Source organism: Lepisma saccharinum, chromosome 10 (assembly GCF_977018435.1).
Source record: "Lepisma saccharinum chromosome 10, izLepSacc3.1, whole genome shotgun sequence".
NCBI lineage: Eukaryota > Metazoa > Arthropoda > Insecta > Zygentoma > Lepismatidae > Lepisma > Lepisma saccharinum.
Window position 1 is genome coordinate 43,346,170 of NC_139238.1, and position 15,671 is coordinate 43,361,840.

General features: G+C 38.1%; 1 protein-coding gene across 1 annotated transcript in view; it reads left to right on the plus strand.

Annotated features, from left to right (window-relative positions):
* opa (Zic family member odd paired) overlaps positions 1-15,415 on the plus strand; it is a 99,845-nt gene extending 84,430 nt beyond the window's left edge. The window contains exon 2 of the mRNA XM_083130455.1: positions 13,922-15,415. Within this exon, the coding sequence (XP_082986581.1) occupies positions 13,922-14,433 (512 nt within the window). The 3' untranslated portion in view covers positions 14,434-15,415. The remainder of the gene's footprint in view (positions 1-13,921) is intronic.
* The last annotated feature ends 256 nt before the right edge of the window (positions 15,416-15,671 follow it).

Consider the following 15,671-nt stretch of genomic DNA (forward strand, 5'->3'; position numbering starts at 1 on the left):
CCTTTCATGTAATGACTCAATGACCTACAGTTTAAAGTGTGACTTCACCGGGTATCGAACATGGAACTCGTTGATTACAAGGTGACGACGTAACCACTGCGAAGAGGGCATTATTGATTTTTGTTACTTAGCGTCACTTCTCTGTCATTTTGGCTAATCGCGACGATGAGGATGAGTTAAGAAGAAAGAACACCAATGCCCAGACCAGGATTCTAATCCGGGGCCACTCTGGCATCGTAGCGCGCTAACTTTCTACTCATACGGCGGCCGATCCTCATGCTGTCAAGGAAAGTGAGGAGCAGGGAAGCGACCAATCCAGCACGATAAGAAACGCAGCATCCAGTAGAATGAGGTTCACGTAGTACTTCTTACAGCCGCGTCGAAACTCTCGGCGGCACCGCTGTTGCCTGGTTGGTCTGCAGCGTAATCTTCCCTTGCCAGAACTAGAACCGGCCGCCGTAAGAGTAGAAAAGGCCAATAACTAGAAGTACCTACTCCGCCACTGTGGTCAGCTCTTGTAGAAAGAGTAACGAGATCTCACGAAGCCTATGTTCAGGTGGTGTTCCCAATTTGAGCATGCGTCATCCCTTAAAATGATGTAAGTAAAATGACAAAGCTATTACACGCGCAGCTTTCGCAAAATACAAACCCGATTGGATGTCTTCCCCACGCGTTCAGCCCACACCGCTTTCTGATAAGAAAATCCACGTCAGAAAAAAATGGGGAAGCAGTTGCGTGTTATATCCTCACTGGGCATTTTCCTTAGATTTGGTTAAAATTTTCCTTCTGAGTTGCCATTTCCGATCGAAAGATGGCAGCACAAAAATGCTGGACCGGTCCACTACGTCAAATCCTCATAAAGAACACGGTCGCCATCACCCAAACAAAAGACTGTCAGGAAAATCGGCGCGGAGTAATAAAAAAAGGACCCAAGTATTGTAGTCCGCAGAGAGAATTCGGAAAAATATAAAAATCTGAAGAGGAGCAGAAATATTTTCAAGACATTCCATCACTCCTCCGACCTCACACCCACTCTACCATTCCTCCCCAAACTTCCTTCACCGCCCACTTGCCTTTCTATAAGCTCCCTTGCTTCGTTTGCTGCACTTCTTTCCCTCGTCATGTGACTCGCGGGTCAGGGTACGTCATTAATCAGGCTGGTTCTGACCCAGAGGGCTTCGGGTAGACAGGTCAACCGGCCAGGTGGGGGCGCTGTGGAACAGCAGGTAGGAAAGAGAGCGAAGGTGACAAGGCAAAAGGACGAAGCAATATTCTTCCTTTTCCAACTTGTTTCGAGTTCTGTATCTTCCATCTAGCCATGGTAATTCGAGGGAAATTTTGAAGTAAATTGAGAAAATAAAATACAGTGCCCATGAAGTATCAAGTTACATCCCATTATTTGGAAACATGTTTATCGATTTCGCTCAAATGCAAATTTTAATACTCCAAGGTATAAGTCTGCTGTAAAAATTTTAGATCAATATCTCTCAGTTTACAGAATTTGGAACGCTCACAACAGGTAGATCGGTATTTTGTCGGCCATCTTGAAACACGTAGATCGATTTCACTCAAATGCAACGCTATACCGGTCCCGGTACACCCTCTGAAAAATATTGAGCTTGTATCTACTGTTCCTAGATGTCAGCACAAAATCATTAATTTTGTCGGATAATTACAATTACGTAAAACAAGAAAGTTATTATTATTTTGTACTTTTTTTTACACGGTAATTGATCCATTAAAGATCTGAAAAGTAATAATGTATATTTCATTATGTAATAACAATGAATCAGAACTTTGGCACTATACCACTACAATTTCTGTTACTTGATTTGATTTTAATATGATTTAACGTCGCTTCCTACAATTTTAATGATTATAACTTGTTGATTAGCGACGGTTTTCTGCAACTTTTGGCTAATCGCGACGATGAGGATGAGTGATGATACGATGACATTGATAAAGGGACACTCACAAAGAACACCAGTACCCAGACTGGGATTCGAACCCGGGACTCCTGGCGCCGTGATGCGCTGTGGTAACGACTCCTCCGCGGATATCGGCAGTTTACATGACTAAATTATAGCATAACTGCTGGCGTACACATCTTCAGAATCTCAAAAATGAAAACACATATGGCCTAGTCAATGCAGTGTTTTAATAATGCTGAAATGGGCAAAAAGTACAAGTATATACACAGTATTTTCACATAGATGATATTCTTTTTTAAAGAAAAGAGCTGTGTCCCCACCAACTCCCTCGTGAGCACATTACTGCCGGCATGTGTGTATAAAGTTTACATTGCAATTAGGCACGTAGGCTATCTAGAAATATGTTTCGGGAGGGGGTTCCGATTCAAGTGTCTCAGGAATGATGATGATGATAATAATAATAATAATAATGTTTACATTAAAATAATTATATTAAATAAAATTAATACTAAAACAATACATAAATTATTATTATTACACGAGTAGGTAAAAAGACTATATAAGAATAGAGATATAACAGCGCATATTCATTATGTAGCTTACCTGTAGTTAAGATCGGAATAATATACATAAAAACAAGTGCCCTGGAAATGAAATTAATGTCAAATAGATGAATAATTGAATACTTACCGAATAACAAAAATGATGTTACATGTAGTTGGAGAAAAGTAGGTTTCTGATTAATATTTTATGCATATTATTTTGAGTAGTAGTATACATAAATCGTCTTTGTATTGTCACTCAAAGCCGTATGATCCCAATATAATCCTTGCCTTCTAAAAGGTTCAGAGGAAATTAATAACCATCGATTATGCAACAAATGCTAATATTTTCATTACTTAATTTAAGTACTTCGTACGTCTTTTGGGGGGTCCGCACCCCTGAACCCCCCTAAATACGTCGTTCTTGTCTTTCAAAGCCGTATGATCCTAATAAAATACTTGTCTTCCAATAAGTTCAGCGGAAATTATACAACAAAGGCTAATGGAATATATTTTCCTTATTTATTTTTAGTACTTGATAAATCTTTCGGGGGGCGGACCCCCTGGCCCCCTAAATACGTCCTTGATTGCAATGTAATGCAATTTGGTTTAAATTCAGTACGAAACGGCATCGAAAGACAAGAATGGGTCGTGAAAAATCAAGCGGCAGCGAAAAAAATTTCCCTTTCGACGATTCAACACCAAACAACAATCAAATCGGTCACCTCATTGTTGAGAGGCTGCGAAATCAACAAGTATTGCAACATAAAACCTCGATCTTAATCTCAAACCTGGATTGTTAGCGCCTGTTCCATCACAATGAAACCCTTGAATGCAATTAACATCTAGGCTAAATGAATCTGCAGCTCATTAACAATAGCCTCAGCGGCCTTCCTGGACTTTCTACTCTTTGTTCTGCGGCCGAAACGTCTTTACGTGAAGTGGTGAAACATTTTTTTGCCCTACAATCTCACACAGAACAAACAACGTAATGGCATTCCTGATTAGCCAATAGTACATCAACGCTCGCTAGGTGGCAGTGGCGTCACTGTAATGACATAAGTGCAAGAATGTCAGCATAACTCGATCTCAGGGGCTATTTAAGCACTATATGTTTGATATTCTTGTTTTGTGCATTACTGTATTCTGCTTTGGGCTTTTTACGGACTTTTGAACATTAAACCTAGAGCTAGTTAGTAGAAGTCTGATTTATTTTAGTGATCAAACGAAATAAAGTGAGTTACTGTGCCATGGTGGAAGATGAGAATTTTTAGTTGGTTGTTCTTTTTTATTTAGTTCTGTTGTCATTTATATTATTTGCCAGCGTTTCTAACTGTGGAACTTCGATGTTGTTCAGTGGCACTAGCTAGAATATATGTGTTGACGGTGTGTTGCGAAGATTTCAGTGTGAGATACGAACGACTGTGAAGAGACGAAATACCTTACGAAGTTGATCAATAAATGTGTAAAATGCCTCCAATAAAAATGTTATAAAATATACATAGAAATCGAACGTAAAGTAAGATTGTGGCAATGTGGATTACACTCAGATAATGATGAAGCGATAACGAAGGACTGGTTAACATAAGCAATTTGAAAGGATGAAGAAGATGATTCACAACATGAGGAAAGGAGTTGGTAGTTAAGAGTTGAAGAGATCAGATGGGATGATAAAACGAGAAACTGAAGCGAGATTGAAAGACCAGAAAGACGGCTAATGAAGACGCGAAAGAGAAAATCGAAGAAACAAGAAATAGGGATGAAGAACCGAGGAAGTGATAAACAAGAATATCATCTGGACGAGACTGAGAAAACCACTTAAAATCGACACGAGAACGAGACATGCGTACGTCTGTGTAATGTCACCATATTAGAATGCGAAGTACATAATACACTTGACCTGAGATACATACATTCGCACCCGCACACATGCATATTTATGATACAACATAGAGTATACATGTAATAATACAAAATCTCAATATTGTTAATTGTACGTTATAAGTGTGCTCAATTTCATATTGCTTTCTGGGCACAGTTGATCCAGTCCGAGGAAACATTTCATAGAATCATGACAAGACTGCCATGAGATGACAATCTTTCCGAGACCAAGGTAAGGAAGAAGGAATAAACAATAATGCATGGTTAATGCAATGAAAGGAAACTGCAACAATGGCGAAATACAATTCAGCAATTGTTGCAAGGGCGCCATCTCTTCGAACATGCTCTATCAGAATCAAGAGTCATGATCCTCAACTGTCTCCCTATTCGCACGCATGGTGGGATCCCAACTCTATATATATATATTCTACACGTCACGCAAAGCACGTTGCTGCCCCTGACTTCCATCCGTCCTCATTACCATGTGATGGATGAGCAAGTGAAAAAAGAATTGAAAAACAGTGTTGCAAACTGTATTCTGATGTAATCGCTAACGAAACTACGCTAGGAGAAAATTTAACACTATTTAACAGGCTCTTATGTATTACTCCGCGGGTGAATAGGTCACAGTTTCTTCTGTGTTAGCCTTGCATGAAACAGAACGTACAGATCATAGGAGCTAAGAAAGTAGCTAGATTCGCTTTCAATGTTCTTTCGCACAACCGTCCAGTAGTCGAATCTGTCACGTTTACATGCAGTTGATGAGGCCCATACCTGTTGGTGGGTGTATCATTTTGTAATGTGTTGGAAAGTAAATAAAGGCTGAATCACACGGGACTGGATATACACTTAGCGCTGAACTGACTACCTACCTGCCCGGATATGATGGTTGCCTGGCTGGCTGCTTGACTGGTTTGGAGGAATAGGACATGTTCTAATTCCATACTGGCTATCCTCGACTGGATTCTGTGAACCAGCTAATCAGAGCAAAGTTTGGCCATGTGAAGATAACCTGTGAGTTTCCAAAGGGGAGTTTTTTGTCTGTGGTCTCCGAGTGTTGGCTGTTTTTGTTAGTTACCATACCTTTTCGAGCCAATCTCTAGTCCATACTTTTCTTTTTTAATTTTTAATAAAAGCACAAAGCAGTAATTCACCTACAACATTCTTCAAATTGCTCGTCCATATTTACAGACTGTCTGCTTTGCGCAATGTCTTATGGGAACAAAAGTCTATCGACAAGTACGCGGTAACAAGTATTGTGTGAGGCGAAAACTAGCCAAAGGGTAGCCAGTCCAGCGCCAACTAGGGCATTCCTACTGGAAATCCAGTTCCATGTGATTCAGGCTTAACTGTTTGGTTGCATTTAAACAGTTGTGTCAGAATGGAATTATATTCTGCGCGGAAGTATATGCTTTAATTCCGCAAGGTAGATTTGTCTTAGCGTATTGCACAGTAATGTACATTGTGAGTTTTCTTGAGACGAAGTAGATATTACAATACTTGGATTGCAATACATAATCAAAAGACATTTTGGTTGTACACGTGAATCCGCTTTTAGTGAGGACATTCCGACGTTCTTCTAGTCTTTACATAGACCTTTGTTCGGCGGACCCAGAGATAATACGTTCCGTTCAATTCCTAGAAAAAAAATCTGGTTAGAGTTGGAAACCTCTGATATCACAGCGCGGCGAAATGGAATGAAGTATTCAATGTGGGCTCGATTGAAGCTACTTACACAATGAGAAGGTTTTTGCCTGGGACATCTTGAGTTATCTTGTAAGAGGCCGGGACGAATAGCGGCAAAAGAAACGTTTGGAAATCTTATGCTTTTCCTTTTTCTGCGAAAGAACACTTTCCACCCCTCCCATTTCCAAAAACGTTCTTCATTCGCCCCTTTCGACAATATTCTCAAAGGAGGCTTCTCGCAACAAATCAGTGTTTCAAACTGCGCATTATTCCCACTAGATTAGTGGCAACACTGTATTTCTTTATTGAAAGAAGCACGGTTTCATTTTCCATGATTTGACGAGCCCTGTAGGTCAGTGTTTAGCGTATCGCCCTACAACAACAGTAGCTACTAGGTTCGAGCTATTGATATGTGTTCTTCCTATCATATATACATTTCAACATTCGTTGGGATTATCAATATAGGTTAAAAAAAAAGACTTAAAATATCCAAAATATTATGATTTCTCTCGACTCAAAAAGCATGAAAAACTTGAAATATGTGTTTCATACATTTTATGCACGGCAATTTGTCCTCAGAAATCATTTTTATTTTAATGGATCCCTGTAATTGTATTGTACAGTGGGATTCACAAGTATTGCTCAGCAAATTGTCCATGACGACTATTTTCGTTGGTTTTTATCTTAATCCTACATTTCTAAGAACTGTATTTTTACGTCTACTGGTTCAGAGGTTGTGAGCTTATTGTCTTGTGTTTTGTTTCAGTTCTTGAAGTTCATTGCATAAAACAAAGGAAGTAAACGTGGTGATGGACAATTTGCTAGCTAATACATACGGATCCACTGTACATTGTATTGTATTGAATATGGTGTATGTTCCCTGATGATATTGCAATTTAGTTCCCATTTTGCTCCATACTAACACTTCCATAACAGTTCAATAAAATTAGTTATTCAATCGTGTAAAATGAAGTCACATCACTGATTTTCCCTTCATCTACTTGATCTTATCATCATTCATCCTCATCGTAGCGATTAGCCAAAACTGGCAGAAAGCGAAAATAAATCAAGTCATTCATTCACCGGCTGACAAATTCGTGTTGTGCAAGTTTTCAATATGCTTGCAGTTTGGTATCTATTTCATTTACGTGTAAGGATAAATATCACAGATTAGTATGGATAGAAAAATCGAAATAGATGTCTTTCGCTCAGAATTTTCCGGCAGATGGCAGATCAGTTCATTAAAAAATCTTAATGATTACTTGATACGAATATTCAGTAACTTGAATTTAAATCGAACTGGTAAAATTAGATTGTAAATCAAGTTAGAAACATGTTGTTCTTCCGTTGAAGAATAATTAGTTCGTATGATTCTTAATATATATAAACTGGTAATTTTCATAAGAACTCTATACCACAAAAGAGTAGTTTGGAAAGATTCGGTACGTGGTTTAGGCGCACATATTGCTTGTTTAGAAATGTTCTTTCGAAGTAACCTACTGTAGTTGATCGTATATTTATGCTCAGATAGGCTAATCGGGACTGGATCAACAGGTTACAAGGCTACATCGTTAACGTATTCGTTATCGGGGAGGCCATCTAACGTTATACAGTGCCAAGAGATTGTTTGGCTTTCAGAATGAGGTTTTGTCGAACCGTGTCTGGCAACAGTGTTGTGACGTAGCAACCTTTGTCTCAAGTGTTGAGGATTTGTGATGGTTTACCTTGTGAACAACTACAAAAGAGTGGAGTCAGCATTCTTATAGAGTTCTCTCGCTTTGTTGGGCCGATGTACGCCGGCATCCACGATGACTGAACACAAAATAGGTAGGGAGAAGTCCTCGGGAAATAAAATCCTGGCAATTGTCACAGATTTCTTTCGAGCGCGAAACCCATGACCGAAAAATTGTCCTTCTGGATGGTCTCCGCTCCTCCCACAACTAAAAAGTTCCTTTTCAGAGCGCTAGGAGGCTCTGATCACACCCAGGTACTGAAAAAAGGTATTTTTGCAGGTCGGAGTCCATTATTTTGAACTTATGTACAATTCCTCAAGAACTTCGGAAGAAAAGGAACTTCACGGTGTGTTTTCGGCTTGACACCAATGGGATGGAGGCACCCACGGGAGCTTACTATACCTCGGCAGGGGTTTAGAAGATCAGGAAGGGGGGAGGTTGTTGGGGAAAGATGGAGGGGGCGGAACAGTGATGTTAGATCGAGGGAAATTCAAAGATATTCGAAAAAAATAAGTGGGAAAAACTGAGATTTCTTTTCGAATTTTCTTCGTTACATAATTTGTCAGTTATTGTAATTGTACAACTGTAATCATTCAGCATTCTCTGTGTTGATACAATTCGTGGTCTATTAAGATCATATGTGTGTGAAAATACAGATTTATGTTTCAATTAATTTCTACCTTCAAGAACACACACAGGCATTTTGATGAAATAAGGTCGTGTGTTTATCATGAAAATGTTGTGTTGTTTATGATCTGAATGAAACTGCTATTGATAAAAAAATACAATACTAGCGATGGACGATATCGGAAATATGATATCGCGATATATCGTCCAAAAGTATCATTACAGGCGATATTATACGATATTTTTCTGTATCGTGATATCGGCGATATATCGTCTCCACGATATATATTGCCAAATATTGTGACGATATATCGCTGAAACGATATATATCGCTAAATATCGTGACGATATATCGTTTGAACGAACGATATGTGGCCCAACACTAGACAATACCCCTAGAAAAGGAAGCGAAACTTTGTCCTAGAATAATAGACTACTTAAATTTCCAGAAAGAACTTTTCCCAATTTTACCTACCAGTACGAATATTTCTTCTTAGCAAAACGATTATTTGCAATAAAACAAAAATAGGAAGCGTTTTCTAATGAAGGGAATTTTTCGTACAAATGAGAAATATTTCCTGTGAAAGGGAATTTTTGTAGAAAAGGGGAAATATTTGCACCGAGAGGGAATTTTCACGAGAAGCTTCCCATCCTTGGAAAGAAGGAATGATCAATGGTAAGCAGCAGAAGTTTGCGGTCGTCCCACATTGGGAGGGGAGGGACTAAAGCCGGGGGAAAAGGAATAATGTTGGGAGAAGGTCCTCCAAAAACGCAATTCACCTATTGGTATCCGTTCAGCCGTGGCGATGGAGATTGATGTTCACTTTTTCAGTCAGCGGAGTTCGATGGGACAAACAGCGACCGGGGGAACCTGTCCAAGACGGAAAAAAACTACTCGCGGATTCCTGAAGTTCTAACCACGAGACTTTCGAGAGGATTCTTGTTGTAATAAGCCCCCTCCCTCTCCCTCTTTCCACCAGTGTCTCCATATACTGGAGTCATATTTTCACTAGTTTCCAAAATATTTTCAATTTAATGCAGTAATCATCAAAACCTGAAAAAAGTATGTGTGAAACTGCTAGGATTCTCATGACTTAGCATACTTATTTTGGCAAGGGTGATGTGTTCCCTAAATATATAGAAATTCATATTATGAGGAAACTAATTAAATTAAGGTGGTTTTTAAGGGGCATATTTTGACATATCTAGCCATTTCTGCGTGATAGAGCATATTTTGATGGATCTTCGGTCATATTCAACATATTTTCGCTTCTTAAAGAAATATACAGTCATTTTCGAAGTGGATTCATTCTTATTCTCAGGTTCACTCGAGGTTTATTATTATTATTATTATTATTATTACTGCAACAAAATCTCTTTAATTTTCATTTGAAAATTTACAGAAAGTATTCATTGTGGATTGCAAATCAGGGTCCATAAGGTGAATTAAAAATAGTACGAATGTGAAAAAATATCTCGGCATTTAGATATTGATGTTTGAAACATTCCAGTTATAAGGGCATATTTTTCAAATTATAGTGCATATTTTGTACATTTTTAGGTCATAAGAGCATATTTTATTTTGCATATTTTGGTGATTTTTAGGTCATAAAAATCCTAGCCTAAAGCTAGGAAATTGATAAAAAAAATGCAATTTGCGGTTGTTTTTTTCCGTTTAGGTCATTTTTCAGTATTTTTGCCGTCTTTATTTCATTTTTCTTCACTTCTGAGGTTTAATTTTCTTCTCCCCGTGTTGTTTCGTGAATTTTAAATGCATTTGCTAGCATAATTTATGTATTTGAATTTCCTGACGTGGTCATTTTAGAAAGTTCGCCATTAATAAAAAATACCGTAAATAAAGAAAACTACATTAACAGTTAATTTCTTCCCTCCGCCCTTGGCTTCAATAGTTTAAAACAGCAAAAAACGGGTTTTATCTAATTATTCAAATACTCTGTTGTAATTCATGAAAAAATCAAGCTTTCATTCTAAGAACGAAAATTATTTTAGGTAATTTTATTGAGCAAAATAATCGAAAACCAGGAATCGATTAATTCTTCAAGTTTCGATATCTTGTAAACTATTCAAGCTTCAAATGTGAGATTTGGTTGATTGAAATAACTTCGAATTAACAATGTGTACGGCCATTTTCGAACACAATCGATACCTTTTGATTATTCACATTACTAGAATTACAAACATAAAGTTTAATTTAAGTTGTGATCAGTATATCTATGAAAGTCAAACGATTGAACTTCAAAAACCGTTCTAAGATTCTTTTTAATTTATTGTGAATCTTTGTCCGAAGAAGACGTTTATATGGTCTTATTTTACAATCAATTTTGCCTTGATCAGCATTTTGAGTGTTTTATTAAACATGGAAACAAGCGTTATTATTATTAAGAAACTATTGTAAAAGCAAAGGCAACATTTGGAATAGCAATAAACAAGTTTATACACTTTCAAAACTAATATGATTCATTATTTTGTTCAAAAAGCAATAAAAACATCAATTAGTGTCCATAGCACTTGTATAATTGCATTAATACAATGCAAAAAAAAAACACTACTACAAAAGTAAAATAATTTGACATCCAGTAAAATTATATTTCTTTGGAATAAAGTTTCGTTCATTTGTATTGTAAAATGCAATGACCCCTGAAGACAAAACATTCCCATTCGAACTTCTCATACGCTTAGGTATTTTTTTGATTAGCTGGCAACACTGGCCTCGAGCGGAAGTGAAGTGAAAAGGCGATGCGAACCTCTTGAAAGTGGAGAGGATTATGGGAAATCGGTCCCGGCAGCTGTAACCAGGAGAGGTCCTTTGAGAACACTCGTCGGTGGTTCTTGAGGTCTTCCACTCGTCCAAGCACAGGACAAAAATCAAACAAAAAAATATCCCCACTTGATCCAAAGCGAAGTGTGACGTTTGTTTACCCTTAGATAATTATCACCTTGTAAGCCAACTGTCGGTCTCCCCGCTTCTTGTCACGGTGACGTAATCTCGTGGACAATTGCCTGTCAAGCCAATATTGGGACGATTCAGCCCAACTGCTTCTGTAGGATCTTGGTAGTCTGTGAATGGGAAATTGTGTTGCTTGACAAGCAGACATCCCTCCATTTCTATTGCTAGGCTGAAGTGTTTTGAAGACACGTGTTAAAGGTTCATGTTCTGTATTAATAAGGTAAACAGGAAGTAAGTGTTGGTCTAGGAACATTCGGACTTCAACTTGTCACAATGCTTTTCTCTAATAATTATTTTATGTACAGCTTTCGTCTTGGTAAACCCTTCTCAGTCCTTGAATAAATGTAATGCAATGTTATTAACAACCAGTGCTGAGTTTTTACCAATAACGCGTTATAAATAATGGTTATTCGTTCTCCACCACACTTTTGATAACTTTACAAAGCTTGTTCGAGATTTTATATTATGACTAATAAGTAGGGAACGGACTATAGCTGTTTTCATACCGGTCGTTTGAGGTATGTATTTTAGAACATGAAATCAAGTAAAATAAACACTTTGGTGCACCATTTTGCACCTTTTCGTGAGATTGGCACATTTTCCTCTTTTTACTCCCTCTTTGATACTTCACCACATTTTTCCTTCCTTTTCTTTCATTTTTTGTAAAAATAAATTACAGAAAAATAAATTATTTTCACTCTTCTTTAGCACTTACATAAAATCCTATAGTTTCATTTTGTAGAGCAAAACAGTAGCTATAAAGTGGTATAATATAATCGTTGCATCCCCAATAGTTCCCAAGATAATGTAGAAAAACCCACAAGAGAAAACACAAACTTCGACGAAACCTATTCCGAAGAACTACAGTTCTCTCTGCTGTCCGCGCGCATTATATACATTCCCTATAAATGTAGTAATTTTGATTGCACAGTTACAATTTTTGTCATCGTTAATTCTATGCGGAATTCACACAATTATTTTGTTAACATTCTGTTAACTTCTTCACTGATGGTGTAATGTTTAATTTGTATGGGACTTGTCGCTGTTTTGTGGTGATATGAACTGCGTTGTGTCTAGGTAGGGTTGGTTAGGGGTAAAAACTTCTCTTTTGGTCCGACTTACTCTCAATCTGCATGAAAATATGATGTAAGGTATAGAACTGACTGCACCCTCCCCACTAACCTTTATGCGACATTGGACACGCTCTGATTATGGCGTCCAAACTACCAGTAACAACGTACGAGATCAGATCCTGGAAATTGGCATAAGTGCTCTCAGAGGCACAGACGACATGGTTTTCAATTCCAATAAAATGATGGGAGGACTCCATGTGTTCGTAATTAATCGCGTCATTTTTTACACCATTATATAATGTAATACATAATTTGAAGAAGTACACTTCGCAACTTCTTACATAACAGCTTAGACAGAAACGGTCAAATAAGAAACTGCGATGTGTACATAATGCTAATACATTAAAATTGCTAAGAACCCAGTACTTTATTGGTTAGAGTACACGCCAACCAGAAAGGTGGTTGCAAAAATGATTGCATGTGGAATGTACCTTAGTACAATAATGAATGAATTTTCTCCGCATCAATTTCTTGATTTCGTTTGTTGGTATCTCGTGCATATCTTATGTGGAGATCAAAGGTGCGATGTATACGAATTTGCATAGAAATACTGGTAACTAGTATTAGAAATTTGAGGTGGGTAAGTCGCCACTTTTAACGAGTGAACTGGACAATGATTGTGTTCGACAGACAGAGCAATTCCAAAGTGGGTTCACTAAATTCTTACTGTGCATGTTTGTTGTCTTGCCCGTTGTTATAACTAGATCCGGGACATTTTTTAACTTTAACTTTCGAGATATGTACATAAATATGTAGCAAAGTATGATACAATATATAAAATGACTCGGATGTATTACATTCAGTAAAAGTAGGTCTAATATTTGTTTCAAATTCCCACTCATTATATTTTATACAACAAATTGTATTTACCAAACAATGAATGAATACGATTAGGTATCGAATGAAATATTTTATATTTAACAATTATCCACAACTATTTTACAAAGAACTTATGTATATTGCATTACTCATTGTTAAGATAAAAATATAGAAATGTGAGCGAAGCCTTTCTGACAAATGTATTGACTAAGTGCTAGGAGTTTGTAACAAACTGCAAAATATATCAGTTTTACTATAATTTTTGTTTTTCGTATTGTGGTATTTTCCGTTGAGTGAAGTTGAATTGGGCTTCTAATTTTTCAGTTTGGAGAAGAAGTTTTCAACCGCGGATGCATAAGGTGTCAATGGCGCTTAAGAATCAACGTCCGGTTCGAATACTGCTTCTAATCAACTACCTTCCTAAATGATAGAGAGTTTATTGCCCAATAAGCGTTGTAGGTTAAGCTACACAAAGATGTTATAGTCTACTACAGTATATCACACCACTTACGTTTATATGAATCACTCTGTAGTTGTGTATATGTACACACCTGTATTGTTTGCAAGATTACTGATATTGTTTTCTTTTGTATTCTTTCAGGCGAGAAACCCTTTAAATGTGAGTACGAAGGCTGTGACCGAAGGTTTGCTAACAGTTCGGACAGGAAAAAACACTCGCACGTCCACACGTCAGACAAACCTTACAACTGCAAGATCCGAGGCTGCGACAAGTCCTATACGCATCCTAGTTCCCTCAGGAAGCACATGAAAGTACACGGGAAGAGCCCTCCTCCGCCCGGAAGTGGCTACGAAAGCGATTCCAGCTCCACCAGCGGAACTACGGTGTCTCCGGGAAACACGCTGGGCAGCGGTGGCGCCGCCGGTGGTGGGAACACGCAAGTCACGCAGTCCGCCCTGACGCCGGGTCACACGTCCATACCCGGTCTGGGCCACGGTCACCACCTGAGCAGCGGTCACCATCCTACCAACCTTTCGGAATGGTACGTCTGCCAAAGCGCCGCAGGCATGCCAACCCCACCGTCCAATGAACACTCGCCAGTGGGAAGTTTGAACCATCTCCATCACACGTCGTCGACCACTTCCGCTTACTGATCCATGCCTCCCGCGCCGCACTGCCCGCCCTTGGTCACCTGGTTGGACCAATCTCGACGTCATTGTCTGTGATCTTTTGGTCTGACACGGTGACTTTCTTCCGAATAGTACCTTACGCTGACGACATCTACATTTCCAGACACTTGCTTTGTTGTGTGGTGTCACAAGATTATTCCACGAAATCTTCAACCAACTAATGTTGACAATATTGCACTGTATCATAACATCACTATGACACGACTAACACAGACGCAACATTGTTATCAATTGTTACCAAATGACGTCTGTTAACATTCACGAAACTTTGTCAAAAGTACATATGTTTGCTCTGTTTATCCAATTCCTCACATACTTGTTACGTTAATCCTATTCCTTAGATGCAACAATATTGCTAAAATAACAAATTTGTGTCCTATATTTTCCAATATCAGAAGTGTACGATCAAGTATAATTTGTTTGTAACCTTAATTTATGCAGGTTTCTTCTTTGTTTTACCACACATTTTCCCATGAAAAGTACCTCTAGGATAGAGGGGAAAAATCCATGTGGAAACGGTTCCTCACCTTCATGCAATAAGCAGTTACCCATCTCACCAGATGGCACTGAGCGTCAGATCAAAAGCACGGGATTTCCTTGCGTTCTTATTGGTCCAAGAATCATTGCCTTACTGGAGATCTTTCATAGCTTTGGTCAATTTAAATGCAAGCGAATTGTGTGTCTTTTGTTATGACACTTGGTGCTATCTAGTAGCAGCTGAAGTGAAGTTATCTTTGTGAGTCCAGGGCGAGCAACCATTTTTACATGGAAGTTAGCCCTCTTTTCGTTAATATACCTATCCAATGGTACAGTTTTAATAGTACATTTCGTGTACTCTGTTGTCCAGTTTAACGAAGCGAACATAATTACAGTCTTTTGACAGCATTTCTAATGTAAATGCTGACATTATTATGTTCCTATGTTCCTAAATGCAATTCTAATAATGCTGCTTCTGTGCAAGTGATCTCACCAGTAGATAAATGAAAAAAAAGCCACTGGATTCTTGTTAGTCTGTGACATATATTGGTATTCTGTGGATTTCTTAACCTTGGTAACGCAGAACTCAACCCAGTACTTTTATGTTTTTTAATCTAATAATAAGTTTTCAAAAACATTTACAAGAAAAATTATGAGTGATAAGACTGACATTATCTGGTCAATAGATGGGCATCGCTACTCTTTCATATAATGCTCTGTTTTCT